The following is a 17168-nucleotide window of genomic DNA, read 5'->3' as shown; positions in this document are numbered from 1 at the left end:
CAGCCAAATATTTTATTGTTCTTAGCTTTACTTTTTATGTTGCTGTTTTCCAGGTATGATAGTCTGGATTGTTTGCATAGTCTTGCGCATTTGAAGTCTTTAACCAACAGCAACACCATTCAAGTTAAGATGATCTGCAAATATTAACATTTACAAATTGATCAGCTGAGGTCGAATTTGATCCACCCTCACATTCGTCCAATAGCTGCAGAGATATCCCAAAGAGGTACAGCTTGATGAGGGTATGCGTAATATAAATATGTCATCGACCTGTTTTCATCAGTATAATTTACACAAACACATAAATATGTCAGCAGCCTCCTCCAGCCTGCGTGTGCTGTGAACTGAGTCAACCGTTTCAATAAATCAGAAAAAACTCAAAGCAACCTTTGTTTATTCAAAGATTCTCAGCAATGTTCTCACTCTTCATACACACACCCTGCCCTGCTGCAGATTACATAATGACAAGACTTTTTTTTTTTTTTTTGCTTTAATCCTGTGCCAGCCAAGGTGCTGTATATGTATAATGTGTCTTTATATTTAGCCCTTCGGCAAATGCTTTTATGATATGTGACTTAATGAGAAAAGTGAGGAACACACACACACACACACACACACAATCACACACAAACACACACACACACACACACACCAGGAGCAACATGGGATTCAGTGTTTTGTCCCAAGAACACCTGGACATGTGGACTGGAGGAGCTGGAATCCAACTGCCAACAAATTCAATTGTTGGACAACATGCTCTGCCTATTGATCCACATTGGCTTTTATTTAAATGAGAGGATAAAATTCATATTTGCTTCAGTTCATCTAAATAACTTCCAAGTGAAAATATCTGACATGTTAAGCTTTAAGTGTAATTGTTTTTTTTAACCTTAAGAAGTAGATATGCCTATGGTGTTTGCATCCAAAACAGTTTAAGTCACCATAAATTCATCGTACAGTAGTAGTCCTCTGGGACTCCGTGTGGTCTGTCATACACTAACCTGTTTCAACCTGCATTTCTGTTCAAACAGTAATTTATGTCCTCTACCCTTAGTGACCTAATGTCTGTGTTGGCAGCATCTACACTCATCGGGAGGATGTGTCCGTTTAAAATGTTTCATTGTTTTTGAGTTTCAGCAATTATAGTAATAACATAACTGCTGAAGAGTATGTAATTTATGGTTTGTTGTACAGTCTATACAGTCACATTTATTTTTAGGAGGAGGAGTGAAACCTAGGTATGTTTTACAGATCAACAACAAACTTTAACAAGTCCAATAATAAATATCACATGTCTCTTGGAGATGTGTGTCCACTTACTGTCTGCATTTTTTCTGAAAGGAAAAAAAGAACATTCAATCTGACAAACAACAGAATAAACTACATCCAGTGAACAGGCTTGCGTGTATTATGTTATTTTGCTGTATATGGCACCGAGGTCAGCACGAAGTTTCTTAAAGGGCGGCCTGTTTTTAGGATCATACTGCCAGCAGCTGTTCATAATCCTGGAGATTTCCACAGGGCAGCCGTGTGGGGCAGGCATACGGTATCCTGCAAAACATCACAGATAAACCAAACCGACACTGAGATTGATCTCGGCCCAGTGACACATTGAGCAGACTCAGAATGAACCACAACTACTTTTTCATGAATGTCACATTTTACCTCTCTCCACATCTTCCCGTGTCTGTTGGTTGGTCATGCTTATGTAGGGTGTCATTCCTAAGGAGAACGTCTCCCACAGTAAGATCCCAAAGCTCCACACGTCACTCTCCGTGGTATAGCGACCTGGAAGCACCAGCAGAGGGCAGCATTGGCAAAGGCACAGACCCAGCTCTTTGTCTGCTTGAGACTGCAGGGCAGACGCAGCGGTGGCTTACCATAGTTCAGGGCCTCGGGAGCCGTCCATTTGACAGGTATCTGTCTCAGGCTGCCTTCTGCAGAGTAGATGCCGTCATCTTGCTGACGGGACATCCCAAAGTCACTGATCTTCACCACGTTGTGCTCTGCAACCAGACAGTTTCTCGCTGCCAGGTCCCTTTACAAGACAAGGGAGGATGATTTATGAAGAGACATACACAGAGACTGGGGGAAATGGAAACACAAGAAACACAAACAACATCCTGTTTTGTGCGAGAAAGACAAACAGCCAGGGAACAGGCACCACTACGAGAAGTGAGAGACTAGACATGACATTCTAGTCATGTCTGATGTTACATTTGAAGCAGCTTCACACACGTCGTTACACAATCCAACAACACATAAAACACACGCTTTCAATTCAGTTACACTTTACTTTACAATTTATTTTTATACATCGCATTGTACTGAATTTTTAGATCCCAGGTCCCAGTTTTCCTTTGAATTGTTCATTTCCACTGCCTTTGGAGTTAGATGAGTCTTTTAAGCCCGTGTCTGTGTGTGTGTGTGTGTGTGTGTGTGTGTGTTATGGGGTCCCCCTGTACTCATTCAGTCGGTGTAGTTTCAATCAGAGGCTTCCCACCTTTAGGTCACCACTCCCCCTTTAGGTTTTGAGCCAGCTGTCCTATTGGCTTGTGAAAGTGAAAAATACCTATCAGACCTATCTGAGCCCTCATTGCATTGGTTCCCTGTGTCTTTTGCAGCTGATGGTAAGATTGTATTGCCTGTGTTTTATGTAGAAGAACGTACGTGCCCCTGAGAGGTTTGGCACTTCTCTATTGAGCTAACTGTCCATCACTTCTGTTAATGGGCACTGTGGTCCCCAGGTCACCAGCAGTTAAGACAACAAAAAAGAGAAGCAGCCTTCGCTCATTTAGAGCCAAAGTGGAGATCAACTTATCTGGTATTATCTAAAATGCAATTACTGCACTTCACCTTCCTATTGAAAAGTTCTACTGTAGTTCTCTAAAACGAGGTTAGTGTAGATGCTGGTTTGGCAGAGCACCAATTTTTGATGGCATTCACCTCTTGTGTTCCTATTTACTTTTACTGTACGTTGCTTTCAAATCAAAATTTCTCCAAAATAAAAGGAACTTAATGCATATTGAATTCACAGCTGTTCTACATTTTTCATGTAGTGCACATTTCCAGCTTCAGGGTCAAGGTCGCTAACGATCAGGTATTTAAGGAAATTATTTCATCATTAACAGCTACTTCAACATATGCAATTTTTTTATTATGCGTCATAAAGGTCTGAATATCAATCTGCCCACAGCTTGTACTTGTACATTATACTACACAGAAAATGCACATGACTCACAAAAATCATTTGTCTGGCTTTACAGTAGATCCACCATTTACTTTGGAAGTCGTATGTTTATATAAAGTACACAGTTAACTGAATTTTCCTTGTTAGGCCACTGTGTTAACTGAACTACATGTTCTAGTAGGTTTTCCCCAACTGTTGAACAATTGGCTCATTGTGCAGAACATGCCCATTTGGAAACATCTCTATTAGATTAGATTATACCAGCCTGTGTTGTAGTTTGTAATGGTGGGGCTAATTTGAATTACTTACTTATTGTAATGGGTAGATTAATGTGTAATAAAATATAATATTAATAATAATGATCCTAAATATTTATATTTGTATCTTATTGTAAATTGAATCTGCAGGTAAGAAAGATTGACTGACCAACCTGTGGATACACTTCTTGCTCTCCAGGTACTCCATGCCGGCTGCCACATTTTCTGTCATTTTGACCAACAACTTAGGCTTCAGGCTGTGACCCTCATGTCGCAAGAAGGAGAGAAAATCACCACCTTCACAAATGTGGAGACACCCACACACACACGCACACACAAATATAGAGTTGTGACGGTGGAACAAAGTGGGAAAGTAATAATGGTATGATAAATCTTGACGCTGCTGGATAAACAAGTTGAGAGATTTAGAGGTGGTGTCTAACAGGATCATATTTACCCTGAACGAGCTCCATGATGATGTAGATAGGCTGTTTCTGTGTGCACACTCCTATCAGCTTCACAATGTTAGGATGGTCGTACTTCTTTAGGATCCTGGAAAGCAAAAGAGAAAAGTGCAATGCAGAGAGGAGTGTGAGTGTGTGTGTGTGTGTGTGTGTGTGTGTGTGTCTCTAACCTGGCTTCCATCAGAAATTTATTCTTGTGCTCTGGGGCTAAGTTCTCTTTACAGGATTTCACAGCGACAGGAATGTTATCAGTGCGTAAATGGCCCCTGTACACCTCACCAAAGTTCCCCTGTGAGACACCAAAACCACCAAAACCACCAGTTACTCTTTTTTGTTTTATCTTTCCTTGTTCAGCATAAAATACCAGGCATAATCATTCAACACCTGGTTGTATCCACAGTTAACAATTTCCTTAATGAACTTTAAAAATATATTTATTTCCAATTATTTCTGTGTGCAGGTAAAATGGGAAATGGGCATTTCTGTGAATGTAACTGGTAGCTGTAGTTCCTCCAGTAGATATGTGCTGGCAATAAAGACGTCCCTTTCAGAGGCAACAGTAACGTAATAGATGGAGGACAGTACAGTCTTTTGTCAAAGGAAAGGAGAAGAAAAACTATTTCTGAAGACTTTTTAGTTTCTTTTTGTTGTGTTTCTGGAGCTACACTGTTGTTTAATGTTGAGGAACTGCAGAGTGGCAATAACACAAAGTATCAAGTCCATCCATATTAAATGTACTAGAGAGATGGTAACTCTGGAAAATACCAGCTTTATCATATTAGCCTTGGCCAAACTTTTGCTTGAAACAAAAACCTCACTCTTTGGTGAGGTTTCTTAGTACTTTCAATGTCCATTTAGGCATGTAAGTATTATTAAAGAGAAACTGAGAAACTGTAAATCTATTCGTTAAACTGGAAATAGGGTCTCCAGGGGAGCCTGTCTTCCTTGTCCAAACTTTGCACTTTAGTTTCATGCAGATATGTTTTGCTAATTTAGAGAGAATTTAGAGATATGTGACTCAGAGGTACATTACTAACATGGACACACAACCTGGGACTCTGGTAATAGACATAAACTTCACTTTTTTTATCAACAGACGTCAAGTTCACCCACCCGTCCAATGAGCTGTCCCAGGATAATATCATCATGCTCCAGGACCCATTTGTCCTAATGGGGATAAAATGAACAAAACAGATACACAAAGTACTGTCATCATGTTAAAAAGTGACAAAGTGAAAGCGGAGAAAAAAAACCCAAATTTTGCTGGATTAAAACTGTGCAAACATAGCCTGCTCAGGGATAGACACAAAGGCATCAGAGTTCAGTTTGGGTTAGAGCAACATACTACAAGGTGGTTAGATGTTGTTAAAATGCTGTTATTCACATAACGTATGACTCGTGACTTGATTTCACAGGATAATTCTTATTTTACAAGGGCTAGTCTTATTTATCCAGGGGTGCTGAAGCCGATCCCAGATGTCACAGTGTAAGAGGTGGGGTCCATCATGGAATACAGGAAATGTAGACTCGCTAATTAAGCTTACTGCATGTCTTTGGACTGTGGGAGGTAACTGCAGTACCCAGACAAAGGCTCAGGTAGAACATGTAACCTTGACACAGAAAATCTGTACCCATGAGATAAAAGTGCTAACCAATACAACTACAAAGCCACCATTGTTAGAAAGAGAAACAGAGGCTTCAGGTGTCACAAGCAGAACAAAAAAGAACCAGCAGACATTTTCAGGACACAGCAGCAGACGGTGTAACTGTACCTTCGGTACAGGTTTCTTCAGCACTATATCAGTCTTCTTGGTGATGTGTTGTCGTGACGATAGTAGATGATGGATCAGCTTGGGGATACTGTGGAAACCTTCTCCATCCAGACGGTACAGATTCTACTGGCACACGTTGCAAAGTGTTTTTAGAGACCCAATGTACCAATGTGAAAACATAAGATATCTGTTTTTAATTCGTTATTTCAATGTTTTGAAAAGTACCAATCAATTTGAATGCATTCTAAAAAAAATCACACTTCAGTTTTATAAATGTGTAGAGAACAGATTCACATCATGTGCAGTACATGCTCTTATAATTTCCTTCGATATTAAAAAAAGGGAAGGAAACATTAAATCTATTTTCATCACTAGCCTACATCTTTATTTTTCGAAACAGACTCATCAATTTAAACTCATGTAATGTGAAACACACAGGGTAAAAATATTACTTCTACAACTCTTTCATCTGCAAATGCTTTCTGTCTGATTTTGCAGAGTTACTTACGTCTGTGTTCTGAATCAGGAAATGCTTGCAGGATCCCTCCCACTGCACGGAGAGCACATAACCCTGTTTCTCTTGACTCTTCCTCACCAGGAAGTCTCCATCCCTCTTCAGCAGTTCCAGTACCTCCAGTCTGGGAATGGCTCCGTGGTACCAGTCCTGCTGCCCCAAAGGACGATCCACTTCCTGCACTGGGGCGAGGACGGGAAGGACCTGGGGGCAGGAGCAGAGAAAAGCAGAATCATTAAACCCAAAGTGTATGATGAAACAATGAGAAGTGAAAAAGGATAGATTATGGGGTATTTCTGCAGAGATTATATAGCTACTTCAAAGAGGAATCTGTAATAAATTAAAGTCTAACCCCCCCCCCGCCTGCCTCCAGGGTTCCACAGAGTTGGGAAATGTAGAGGGAGAAGTAATCCACGCTCTAAATAAGTTAGACTGGGAGTCCAGCACATGATAGATATTAAGTCATTGTTTGCTAAAAATTATCTTTACAGCATAAACACAGTCATTTTAATCTTTCTGGTAGATTAAAAACAGAACAAATTACCACACTGGACCTTGAGAGTTAATGTGCAGAACAGCTTTGTCATGTGTGAATGGGAGTCTGTGTGTCAGCAATGATGAAATGATGAAATATAAACAGACCCTCTAAGGAGTAAACTTAGTTTTAGGTCAGGCAGAGTTTCAAAAGCAGTAACTTCACCGATAAAGCTGACCTCAAATAGTCCCATGGTGCCTCCAGGAGCACGAGGCCCCAAAGAAAGATCACGTGAGCGGGCTCAGCAGCACAGACATTCACTAAAACATGATGGATTGTTTGTGGTGTGTTGGAAAGTTTGAGTGCACAAAACAGACACTGCAGTTAAAGTTAAAATCGCGGGTGTTACAGTGACGAAGAGACCTTCGTCCTTCGTCCTTCGTCTTTCCTGCCACAGTGTCAGCACACAGAGATAAGATGATGGTATCCAGTTAGGACAACTGCTCGTACTCTGTCATTGTTTGGTGTGTGCTGATTTTATCTTTATTGTACAGTGTGTTTTGACCTACCTCGCCTTTGGGTTTAAACAGGCCACCCAGACTATTTAAGATCTCGTCCACGAAGAGTTTGGGGGCATTTGGGTTGTGTTCCTGAAAAAGAAAATGATCCGGAGCACAATGCATTAGTTAGTAAAATGCAGAATAACGGCTAAGCTAAGTGTCCTTCCTCCCCTCATAACTCGAATCTGTTTACTGCAGTACTAATAAATAAAAGCATAAAATGATAAGTGTATTTGGTAGTTCCAGTTACAAAGAGCTGTTTGGTGAAAAGAGCAGGGCTATAATTGTTTAACCTAGTCACTACTTTACATCATTCCTAAAACAAATATACTTTGAATAAATCTGACAATCATGGTGCAGGAAGAGGAGGGAGAGGCCATGGCAGCAGACAGACAGCAGATGACATCTGAGGTGATCACTTTTGGAGAAAGAAATGTGAAATCAAAATAAAAAAGTGGCAGGAACAATAAAAAAAGAATTACTTTAGCTAACTGGCTTAAGCTAAGAGAAAACCCTGGAATAAAGTACAACATGGAAATCTTTAGAAATCAATAAACAAGGGGTGATTTCTAACACCAGCTTTCAGTTACGGATGGATGTCAGGCGCACAGTGGTGATGCTGTTTCCAATTCCGTGACTGGTTCAGGGCACTAAGACACTAGACATTGATTTGGAACTTATTAAACAAGACATGACTCTGACTTGTGACTACAAAAACAATGGCTTTGCTTCAGAGTAACTAGAGTAAGAAAGACTGGCTCCGTTTCTTCTTTAAACCCACATTAGTGTGTAGTAGTTCTCTTCTGACTAACAGTCATTTAGATGTAAAAAAAACCAAAAAAACAAGCAGCTCCTGGCAGCATCAACATACATTACTTGTGTTGGATGAAAGTGAAACAGTGTCTAGGTCTGCTATCATCACAGAGGGAGGTTCCCTGGAGCCCAGCTTTTCCAGTTTCTCCTTCAGAACCAGCCTCTGAATCTCCATCTTGGCTCTTACTCCCTGAGACAGAGCAACCTGCTGCCGACACTCCTCCAGTGCATGTCTTTTGCTGAACTGGTAGACCCTGGACAAAGCAGAGTGCACCTGCACATCAGAAAACTGTGTTTGTGTGACGCTGAAGGAGTCATTAAAACAAGCGGTGTAATTAGACAGTACAAGAGGACGGAGACACCAATTAAAGGGCCTGTCTGTGTAAGTGGGCTGCAGAATCTTCCTATCGACACATTGAATCTATAAAAGGCTTCTATAACCGCGGCTTAGTCACACCTCATCACGCACTGTGAGCACGTGTGGCTAGTGAGTCTCAAACAACCTGAAACGCCCAAAACAGAACGTGAATATATGAGAAGAGTCTTTGTTGTAAAGACCCTTAAACAGCAGGAAAAACTAGGATGAGGCTGGGTGATAATTTGCTGTTGAATCTCCGTTGGTCACCCCTCTCTGCCTCTGTGCACGATGTACATACAGCCCTCCAATGAAAGAAATGACCCTGTGGGTGGCTTAGGTAACATGCTTGTTACAGCTCATAGTCATCGTCAAAATGACATCTTTGCCTATTTGCCGAGTGGATCATGTGACATCTTAATGACGAGAGAAAAGGTGGGAAGATGAAAAAAGGATGAAAAAAGGGGTAAGTACCCACTGAAATTTCTACGAAAGTAAAAGTAAGTAGCAGATTATATTATTTTACTTAAAGTAAAAGTAAAAGTGACTACTGACTATTTTTTTCTCTGTCCCTTTCTGTGGACCAGTGCTACCGCAAACTTCCTATTGCTCGAGCAGACGTCTGAACACCTCGTCCTACACTGCTTAATTAAACTTACCCACACAAGCTCAGTGCGACTTTTCCTGAGGTAAACACATACTCAGCTACAGGATGTCAGGTGAACCTAATGTGGCTTGTGGGTGTTGTTTTGAAAAATGTTTCCTCAACATCCAAACTAAAGGGCAACATAACCTCCACTCACGCCACTAACAGCGCTGCCGCCATATGTGCCTCCAAGCAGCGTTTAAAACTCATCAACACATTGTTTCCAGTTGTCCTCCAGGAGTCTGTTAATGACTCAGTAATTCCCACAGGACTGAAAACCACTAACACCTTCAGACAGCTTCATCAACCAAGACAAATGAGCGGAACAAGCTCTATGACTCTGACCATACCGCACTATTATAATTCATAAGGCACCTAGTTTCCTCTGAGACCACACTGGTTATTCGCCGTTGCGCAGCCAAGAGCACACTGAGCTCTTCTGATGGGACTGACTGCCTGCAGAGGAAGACGTGATTAATTCGTCTTCCCTGCTAACAAAGACTATGTGTTTTTTTCTGTTTGTATCCTCTGTCACCTCTCAATGCAGCATCAGAGCAGAACTGATTCTGGTTTGTGTTTGAGGGTCACTGACCTCTGGCCCTTCTTGACACCTTCCCGCTCTGCCTCCAGCTCAAACTCCAGATGTTCGACTGAGGTCTGCTGGGAGCCCAGAGTCCGAGCCAGGTTCATCAGCTCCTCCTCTATTGTGGTTAATCTGTGAGGGAAAAAAAAACACAGAGAAATCATGTGATGGGAGAAAAACAGAGAAAATAGGGGGTCAAAATAAAAGAGGGAAACGAGGAGCAAGTAGTTAGGACATAAAAAATGTTCTCACTTGTGCTGAATTGTCTCAAGCGTGAGGTCATTTAGTTCAATGTCTTTGGGATTTAGCTGCTCAGTGTCTTCCAGAAGGCTACAGTCGAAGTCTGCACACGCAGGAACATCCCCCACAGACCTTCAAAACACACACACATGCACGATTCGTGGCATCATTGCTCTGCAGGGTGGATTGTCATCACAGAGTAACGGACAGCTAAGGGGGAGGATTTGTCTCAGTCTACCTGTTCTGGAGGATGAAGTTCTCATACTCTCTGAGAGGATCGATGGCCGTTAGAGCAGAAGTTATCTCCCTGTGGATCCGCACCACTTCGTGATGCAGGAGAGTGGAGATGTCGAAATACTCCTGCAGAATCTCCTTTCTGGTTAAGGGTTTAAGAAACAGCATGAGAAAATAGTCACTCACCGTGCACAGATTTTGAGTAAGTTCAAAGACCAGTTTGCAGGTTTCAGCCAATTTCAAGACATATAAGAGTCTATACAACATAAGAACTTCTAGGTTGATTGATCAGTGCTATGAGAATCCGGCAAGGAACAAAGAATACATCACTGTAAATTCTGGGTGTAATGAGGTTTCAAGCTGGGTCTGTTTCAAAGAAGTAGAGACGTCTGAAGTTTGACAGCTGGCTGTCAAACATTTAATACACGGAGCTCCCTCATTCCGAATACTCTTTTCACTGTTTGACTTCTTGTTTCCCTTTTTTGGTACGACTTGATTTTCTCACCTCATACACTAGCATTTCAAAAATTATGTCCTCAGTAGGCAACTCTCAAAACTTTCTTGTGAGAAGGCAAACAAGAAAAAGCTGTCACTGCTGTCACCATCCCTGCGCTCAACAACATGACCTTATACTATAAATAAAATCACATAAGGTTGATGGAAAATAAATGCAATTAAATGTTGCCTGCAGCAGCTCTGGCAAGTTTCAAATTTATGCGAGTTGACTTTGCATAGAGTTCTAATGATAATTAGAACAAATGGCTAGTATGGCTAAAAATGTTTATTTTGGTAGAGTTTATGGGAAAAAAATGGTCAGTTAGAATTAATTCCTAGACTAACATTTAAAATGTGGTTGATTAAATAACTTTGAGGGCAGCTTTTCGCTCTCTGTGAGAACAGATGAAAGAGGCCGTTCACTGTAGGCAACATATACAGAACATATGAAACCTGCTTCTCTGCTTCGTTCAGATGCCCCAACAGCAACAAACACATGGGCATAGTCTTCACTCTGTAGTAAATGTGGTCTTACAGTATGAGCACCATCTCCTGCTGCAGAGTCTGCAGCGCGCTGAGCAGGGTAGGCTGGATCTGACTGTAGTGTTGCTGATGGTAAACTTGAGCAGCTCGCAGAGACAGGACATACTCATTATGCAGATCAAGGAGTTTCATTAAAGCCTTTATGTAACGCTCCTTAGCTTTGTCTCTGTCTTTATCTGCACACACACACACACAGACACACACACACACACACACACACACACACACAAAAGGAGGAGGGAGGCAACATATTACAACACAATACACATCATATTTACGCTGTAGTCTATTCACCAGCATGCTTCACCAAACAACCAGCTCCATCTTCAAAGTGAAAGAAAAAAAATATTCTTTTCCAAGAACTAAGTGATACCAGAAACCCCACCTTTATTGGCCTCTTGGTACTTCCTCTTAGCCTGAGCTACATCTTTTCCTGCCTGTCTGTAGCAACTCTTCAGCCTCTCCAGCTCTGTGTGGGTCACCTGAAGCAGCACGGACACACAGCAGCATCTTTTAGAGCTCACAAACAGATGGCGCAACGACAGATGTGATTCACAAGAGAAATGTGTGTGGTAAACAGCTGCTTTACTGTAAAAGCTGAGCGTAGTAACTGACACAGGAAGTGGACAGAAGCCATGGTGTATCTCACTACAGAGGAACATGAAACCTGAGAGAAGACATATAAGGAAATGCTGTGACCTTTGCTGTGCTGCCTGTAGCAACACTTTCAAACTCCACCTGTTAACATCTCTGTTTCTGACATGTTCTGTTGTTATCATAACATAGAATCTATCAAATAACCACACATTGATGTCCGGAAACCCCTAATTGGAGCTCCGTCTGCACGGCAACACAGTGAAATTGAAATGAGCCAACTTCACGTCTGAACTGCTATGAGTTGCTGAAAATGAACACATCATTTGGTTTGTGTAATTGGTTCATAAAACTGTGTGGGGATGGCAGCAACATGCCAACATTAGACCTCACTTCATTCAACTCCTGTCTGATTACATTACTAGAGAGAGATACTGTACAAACTAACTTCTGCTTTCTTTTTACAGGCTTGTCATAAACATCATGTAAATACTCCTACTACACACTAACGTACTTAGACATAACTTTACGCAGTATCCAAACACAGGGCGCAGTATGTAGTCTGCAGTTACCAACACTCACAATGAAAGAATATCACAGGGTAGTTTAGCTTTAAGTTGGGTTATTTGTATGCATGTGTTGTCATTTCACGGGTCGTCAAGATTTTTTAAGTTGTCAGCTAGAAAATAAACCAAGTGAGCAACAGTCACTATATTATAAAAAGAAAGAAGTCACAGCCTATTTTCAGCACTGAGTGATGTTGTTACAGTCAAAGGTTTGACTGTATGAAGCCGGTTCACCTGCCTTTGGCTTGTACTATGTACTTAGGTGTTTGACTTTGTGTTATTGCTCCTCACACACCTTGTTGAGCTCCTGTCTCAGAAGGTTCCAGTGCTCCGAGTAGGTTTTCCGGAGCTGCTGTTTGTCTCTGATGAGCAGCGACAGTTTGCTGATGGGACCATCCAGCAGGTCCTCGGAGTGCTTCTTCATCACCTGACTGAGAAAGTCCGTCTGGGAGACCAGCACTCCCCATGACTGACAGACAGAGGACAGACAGACAACAGAAACCTAATGAATGCATACAGAGAATTCTCCCAAAGCTGCACCGTGCTCCAAATAGAATAGAATTACAGTTTGGATTGTTTGTTTCTTAGCTTTATCTTGAAAATGCAGAAAATCTATTTAACAAACCTATTTACAAATTGAATACTTAATAGAAACTATTTTTTAAAAACCTTTATGTTTTTGCTCATATTGTGTAAAATGTGAAATAAAATTCTTTTTCTGTGGGACTTTGTAGATCGTAGCTGCATCACTGCGCTTATTTTTTCACGTTCAATAATTTTTCCTCTTAACACTTTTATTACATTATGTATTTGGTAACCTTTTCCTCATTTATTATGTCTAGTTATGATTCATCTCAAAGACTTTAAATATTTATATATGCACATTACATATTGTCTATAAATTAAGACTGTGGATATTCTCCATAGAAGAGGGCACCCAGCGAAGATCACTCTAAAGCCTGATGCGGGATGTTCACTAAGCGTAAAAAAAAAAGCCAACAGTAACTGTTCATAAGTGAAACCTAAGCCAAATATCGACCATCCATCACAGGACACAACACCTGAAATTTACCAGAGGTCACCCTGACACTCTACAACACTACTGAGAAAGTGACTGGGGACAGATAAAACGAAGGTAGAACTATTTGGAAGGAACAAACAGCCAGTAAGCAAACAGCATATCAGCAAGAAAACACCTCAAAAGGGGGAATCGAGATTTGGGGCTGCTTTGCTGACTCTGGACCTGGACTCCTCACCACTGTGAAGTGGGAAACAACTTTCCAAGTTCATCGATTTATCCTACAGGATAATGTCAAGGCGGCTGTCTGCGAACTGAAGATTAGAGAAGCTGAATGATGCAGCAGGAAAATGACCCTGAATTTCAAAGTACAGAATGGCTTCAAAGACACAACTGCTGAGATCATGACTGCTTGTATTTTATCAGCTTACTGTAGAAATGTTGCGATTGTTGATATTTGTGAATTTGGTGGAGATCAGATCACATTTCATGAAAATGCAGAAAAACGGGAAATTGCAAAACAGCACTATTACATTTTCATACATTTTACATAGTCAAATTCCGAGATCCTAAATTTGCCTCAGTGAGCTTCACAGTCAAAACAATATAGTCACCTTCTGTCCATTGACCATTGATTCAGCTAAGTCAAAATTCCCCCAAATTATTCTAAACTAGGATAAATTATTTAGCTCAAAGTTATTTGTTAATGAGCTTTCAAAATCCATATGAACTCAGAACTTTACAAGTACGAGAACGGAAATAATGTGTTTTGCACATTCCATCCAAAAATGTGTTGGCAGTCACTGAGTGTTATTTCTAATATATGTGTTTTTTGTCCATTGATGAATAATGGTTCCTGTTCAGAACAGAATTGTTTTTAAAATTCTGAAAATAAAACCCATTTGCATGTCACAAAATAGCATCAAATTCACAAGTTAACCTCTGATTAGAGAAGTATTTGCTCTATTATGACACTTCTGTCACATATCTAAAAACATAATCTCTTACAGGAAAGACACAAAACCATTTTTAACCATTTTTTTCACCTGCAGTAATTTGAAAAACTAATGTGACAACTTCCACAATTCTTACTTCACTCTAATACCTGTCTCCTACTACAGTCATTCCTATTGGTGGACACTTGATGTAGGTTGTGAGACCTCACCTTGTTGAGCTGGCTGATGTAATCCAGTCCTGAGCCCAGCTGGGGTCGGTCCACCTTATCAGCCATGGTAGCCATGTGGTGCAGCTGCACTGAAAACTCCCGCTCGCTCTTAGCCCGCTGACCCATCCACTTCTTCATGACCTCCATCAGGTGAAGCTCTGAGTCCAGCAGCCGCATGACTGCTGCATGTGCCTGTGGACACCTCAGGTTCTCCGCAAAACCCATCTGTGAAGATTTAGGCTCACCTCTCTGTTAAAAAATTGTAGTCAGCAGTCAATCCTCCAGTACCTGTGTGTTGTCAGGGAACGGACACAGAGTGGTGAGCTGAAAGCGGCTACGAATGACCAAGAGCAGTAATTACTTTGTGGCCATAGAAGAGTTTCACTTCCCTGTAAGCAAAAAAAAAAAAGTACAGAGTACATGTGAAGCAGCACTTCCTTGTGTCTGTTTCAATGTGGTTATGGTTGTAATTGTACAATAACATAAAAGCAAAGCATAATAACTTAAAATGATTGTGGTATTATCATAATTATGCTGTTCATGTGTTAAGAAAATAAAACAGAAAACCAAGACACAAACCAGTGGAGGCTGAAACTGCCCAATTTAGACTGCTGCTTTGTGTGTGTCACAAACATCAAGGTTTTTTTAGAGTAGACGGGGAAATAAAGTACATGTTTATGTTTGCAATTTGTTTGAATAATTTCCCTTTGCATGTAACTTTTACTTTCACTACATTTCAGAAGGAAATGTTTATCACCATGGCCGCGTACACTTTTGATGCTTTATAATAAAAACTTTGTGCTTCTTTGTTCTACTGTATATTAGATGAGGATTTCTACTGCATTTTTACTTTTGAGTGAATAACTAGAATACTTCTTCCACCACTGAAATATGTATGAGAATACTACTTTGAATGTGTTGGTTATAAATGTACAACAGAACATCTGGTGGGCAGGTTTTTGAATTTGTGTGGCTTTAACACTTCCCCACAGTGAACTGAAAGTGTGATACAGGCAAGTTTCCTTTTGAACTGAATAAGGTGTTGCATCAAAAATGGGTGAAAAACATTTCAAGGATATTGGTCAGTCCACTGAAACTTGTATCGACGGCCAAAGTGCAAAAAGCTTTTAAAATCCGTTGTAACTATTAGATCATGGACGACTGCAACACTGCTGATGGTGTTTGTTGAACAACCACAAAACTGCTTTTCATCTTTCTTTAGCCTATATTTTTGTGATCCCATTCTTACTTTGTTACTTGTGTTGGATGCAACCTTTCCAATTTGAGCTCAATGACTTACCATAATTACACCAGCTCTACATCCTCAACTACTCTCATTGTATGAGCTGGAGAGAAGAAGGGACAAATATAACAGACAATGCAGTACCGCCATGAGAGACCGCAGAGGAAACATCTGCTTTTATGTTTAGATAGTGTATCTACAAGTTTTGTAGGTCATGTTCTAGCAAATGTGTGGCTAGAAGCAGCAGAAACCATTGCCCTACTGAGTTGTGGGTTCAATTGTCACAGCAGGGGTCCACTAAATGTTGTGTGCCGCCATCTTAGCAAATGCATGTTGTAAAAACTATTTTACACAACTACCAACATACAGAGAAATAAGGGTAATATAATTATTTATTCCAAAGATAAATAATTAAAACACTGCAAATAAACACAGCAGGCCTTTGAGTGTTATAGTATTTCATATCTGTGCCTTTAAACCCACTTTACTCTCAGATTTCAACCGTTACAGGAATGAACCCACTGAATAACTACTGATAATGCACGTGATTAAAGGCATATTTCCCCAATTTACTGAAAGGCCTTCTCACATTTGCCAAAATGGAACAATCTCAATTTGGTGCATGAATGTACCAGATACACAGTCTGATAATATCAAAAATAATGCACAAGGCACTAATTCACCTTACATTTCCTTCCGCACTGTTCTTGCAGAATAATGCACAACATTTATCTAAGCTATTTTTTTTACAATTACTAAAGTACAGTAAGAGCAGCCGGGTGGTGGACCGTTTAGCACTGCTATCTGCCAGCTGTAAGTTTGTGGGTTCGTGTCCTCAGACAACAGGGAACATATGTGAATTGTCTGTCTCCCTGACATCAACTATCCAGAGTCTACCCCGCCTCACCCTATGACAGCTGGGGTAGGCTCCAGCCCCCCCACGACCCTAAAAAGGATAAACGGTTACAGATAATGGATGGATGGAAGTATAGCATATACAAAGATCAGCCACAGCATTAATACTGGAGGTCTTGATAAAGTCATGGGGGACAGGATGGCCAGTCTGAGCAGGCTGCAGCTGAACAACCCCATACACAACAAAATGTAATAAGCTGTGTGCAGAGGTGGTGCATAAAGAAAAACTCAATATTCAGGTAAAAGTGCAAGTATTGTCCTAAAAAAAGAAAACAGATTATCTTTTGCAAGATCTCACAAATGTCTTCGTTGTAAATATACTTTCAAGTCAGTTAGTCTCCATTCTCCCCCCAATTCTTTTTTTCTTTCTCTCTCCCATGTCCATTCCTGGGCTCCATGATTTACTTTTACTATTTTACTTTAAGCAACAAGTATACCTAACTAAGAAAACAATGCATTTTACCCGGGGTAATAAAAGGCATATTAAATTAATACAAAATAAGATTCACAGATGACTGTAGGTGAA

General features: G+C 40.6%; 1 protein-coding gene across 4 annotated transcripts; it reads right to left on the bottom strand.

Annotated features, from left to right (window-relative positions):
• Window positions 1-471: 471 nt before the first annotated feature.
• Window positions 472-17155, bottom strand: fes (FES proto-oncogene, tyrosine kinase). 4 transcript variants are annotated; one of them, XM_067486701.1, is made up of 19 exons: window positions 14485-17155; window positions 12597-12770; window positions 11731-11808; window positions 11527-11623; window positions 11134-11317; window positions 10108-10245; window positions 9882-10001; window positions 9639-9761; window positions 8104-8299; window positions 7242-7322; window positions 6192-6401; window positions 5684-5806; window positions 5025-5078; window positions 4082-4200; window positions 3905-3999; window positions 3621-3744; window positions 1881-2038; window positions 1666-1788; window positions 472-1551 (listed from the first exon to the last, which is right to left on the bottom strand). In XM_067486701.1, the coding sequence occupies exons 1-19, from the start codon at window positions 14707-14709 to the stop codon at window positions 1409-1411; spliced, it is 2565 nt and encodes an 854-aa protein (XP_067342802.1). In that variant the 5' UTR covers window positions 14710-17155; the 3' UTR covers window positions 472-1408. The 4 variants fall into 4 exon arrangements, 3 of the variants coding, with proteins under 3 accessions (XP_067342802.1, XP_067342811.1, XP_067342826.1); XM_067486710.1 differs by lacking the exon at window positions 11731-11808; XR_010911752.1 differs by lacking the exon at window positions 472-1551 and having other exon boundaries at window positions 3617-3744.
• Window positions 17156-17168: the final 13 nt, after the last annotated feature.

Source organism: Channa argus, chromosome 2 (genome assembly GCF_033026475.1).
Source record: "Channa argus isolate prfri chromosome 2, Channa argus male v1.0, whole genome shotgun sequence".
Classification (NCBI taxonomy): domain Eukaryota; kingdom Metazoa; phylum Chordata; class Actinopteri; order Anabantiformes; family Channidae; genus Channa; species Channa argus.
This window is presented reverse-complemented; position numbering and strand designations above follow the sequence as displayed.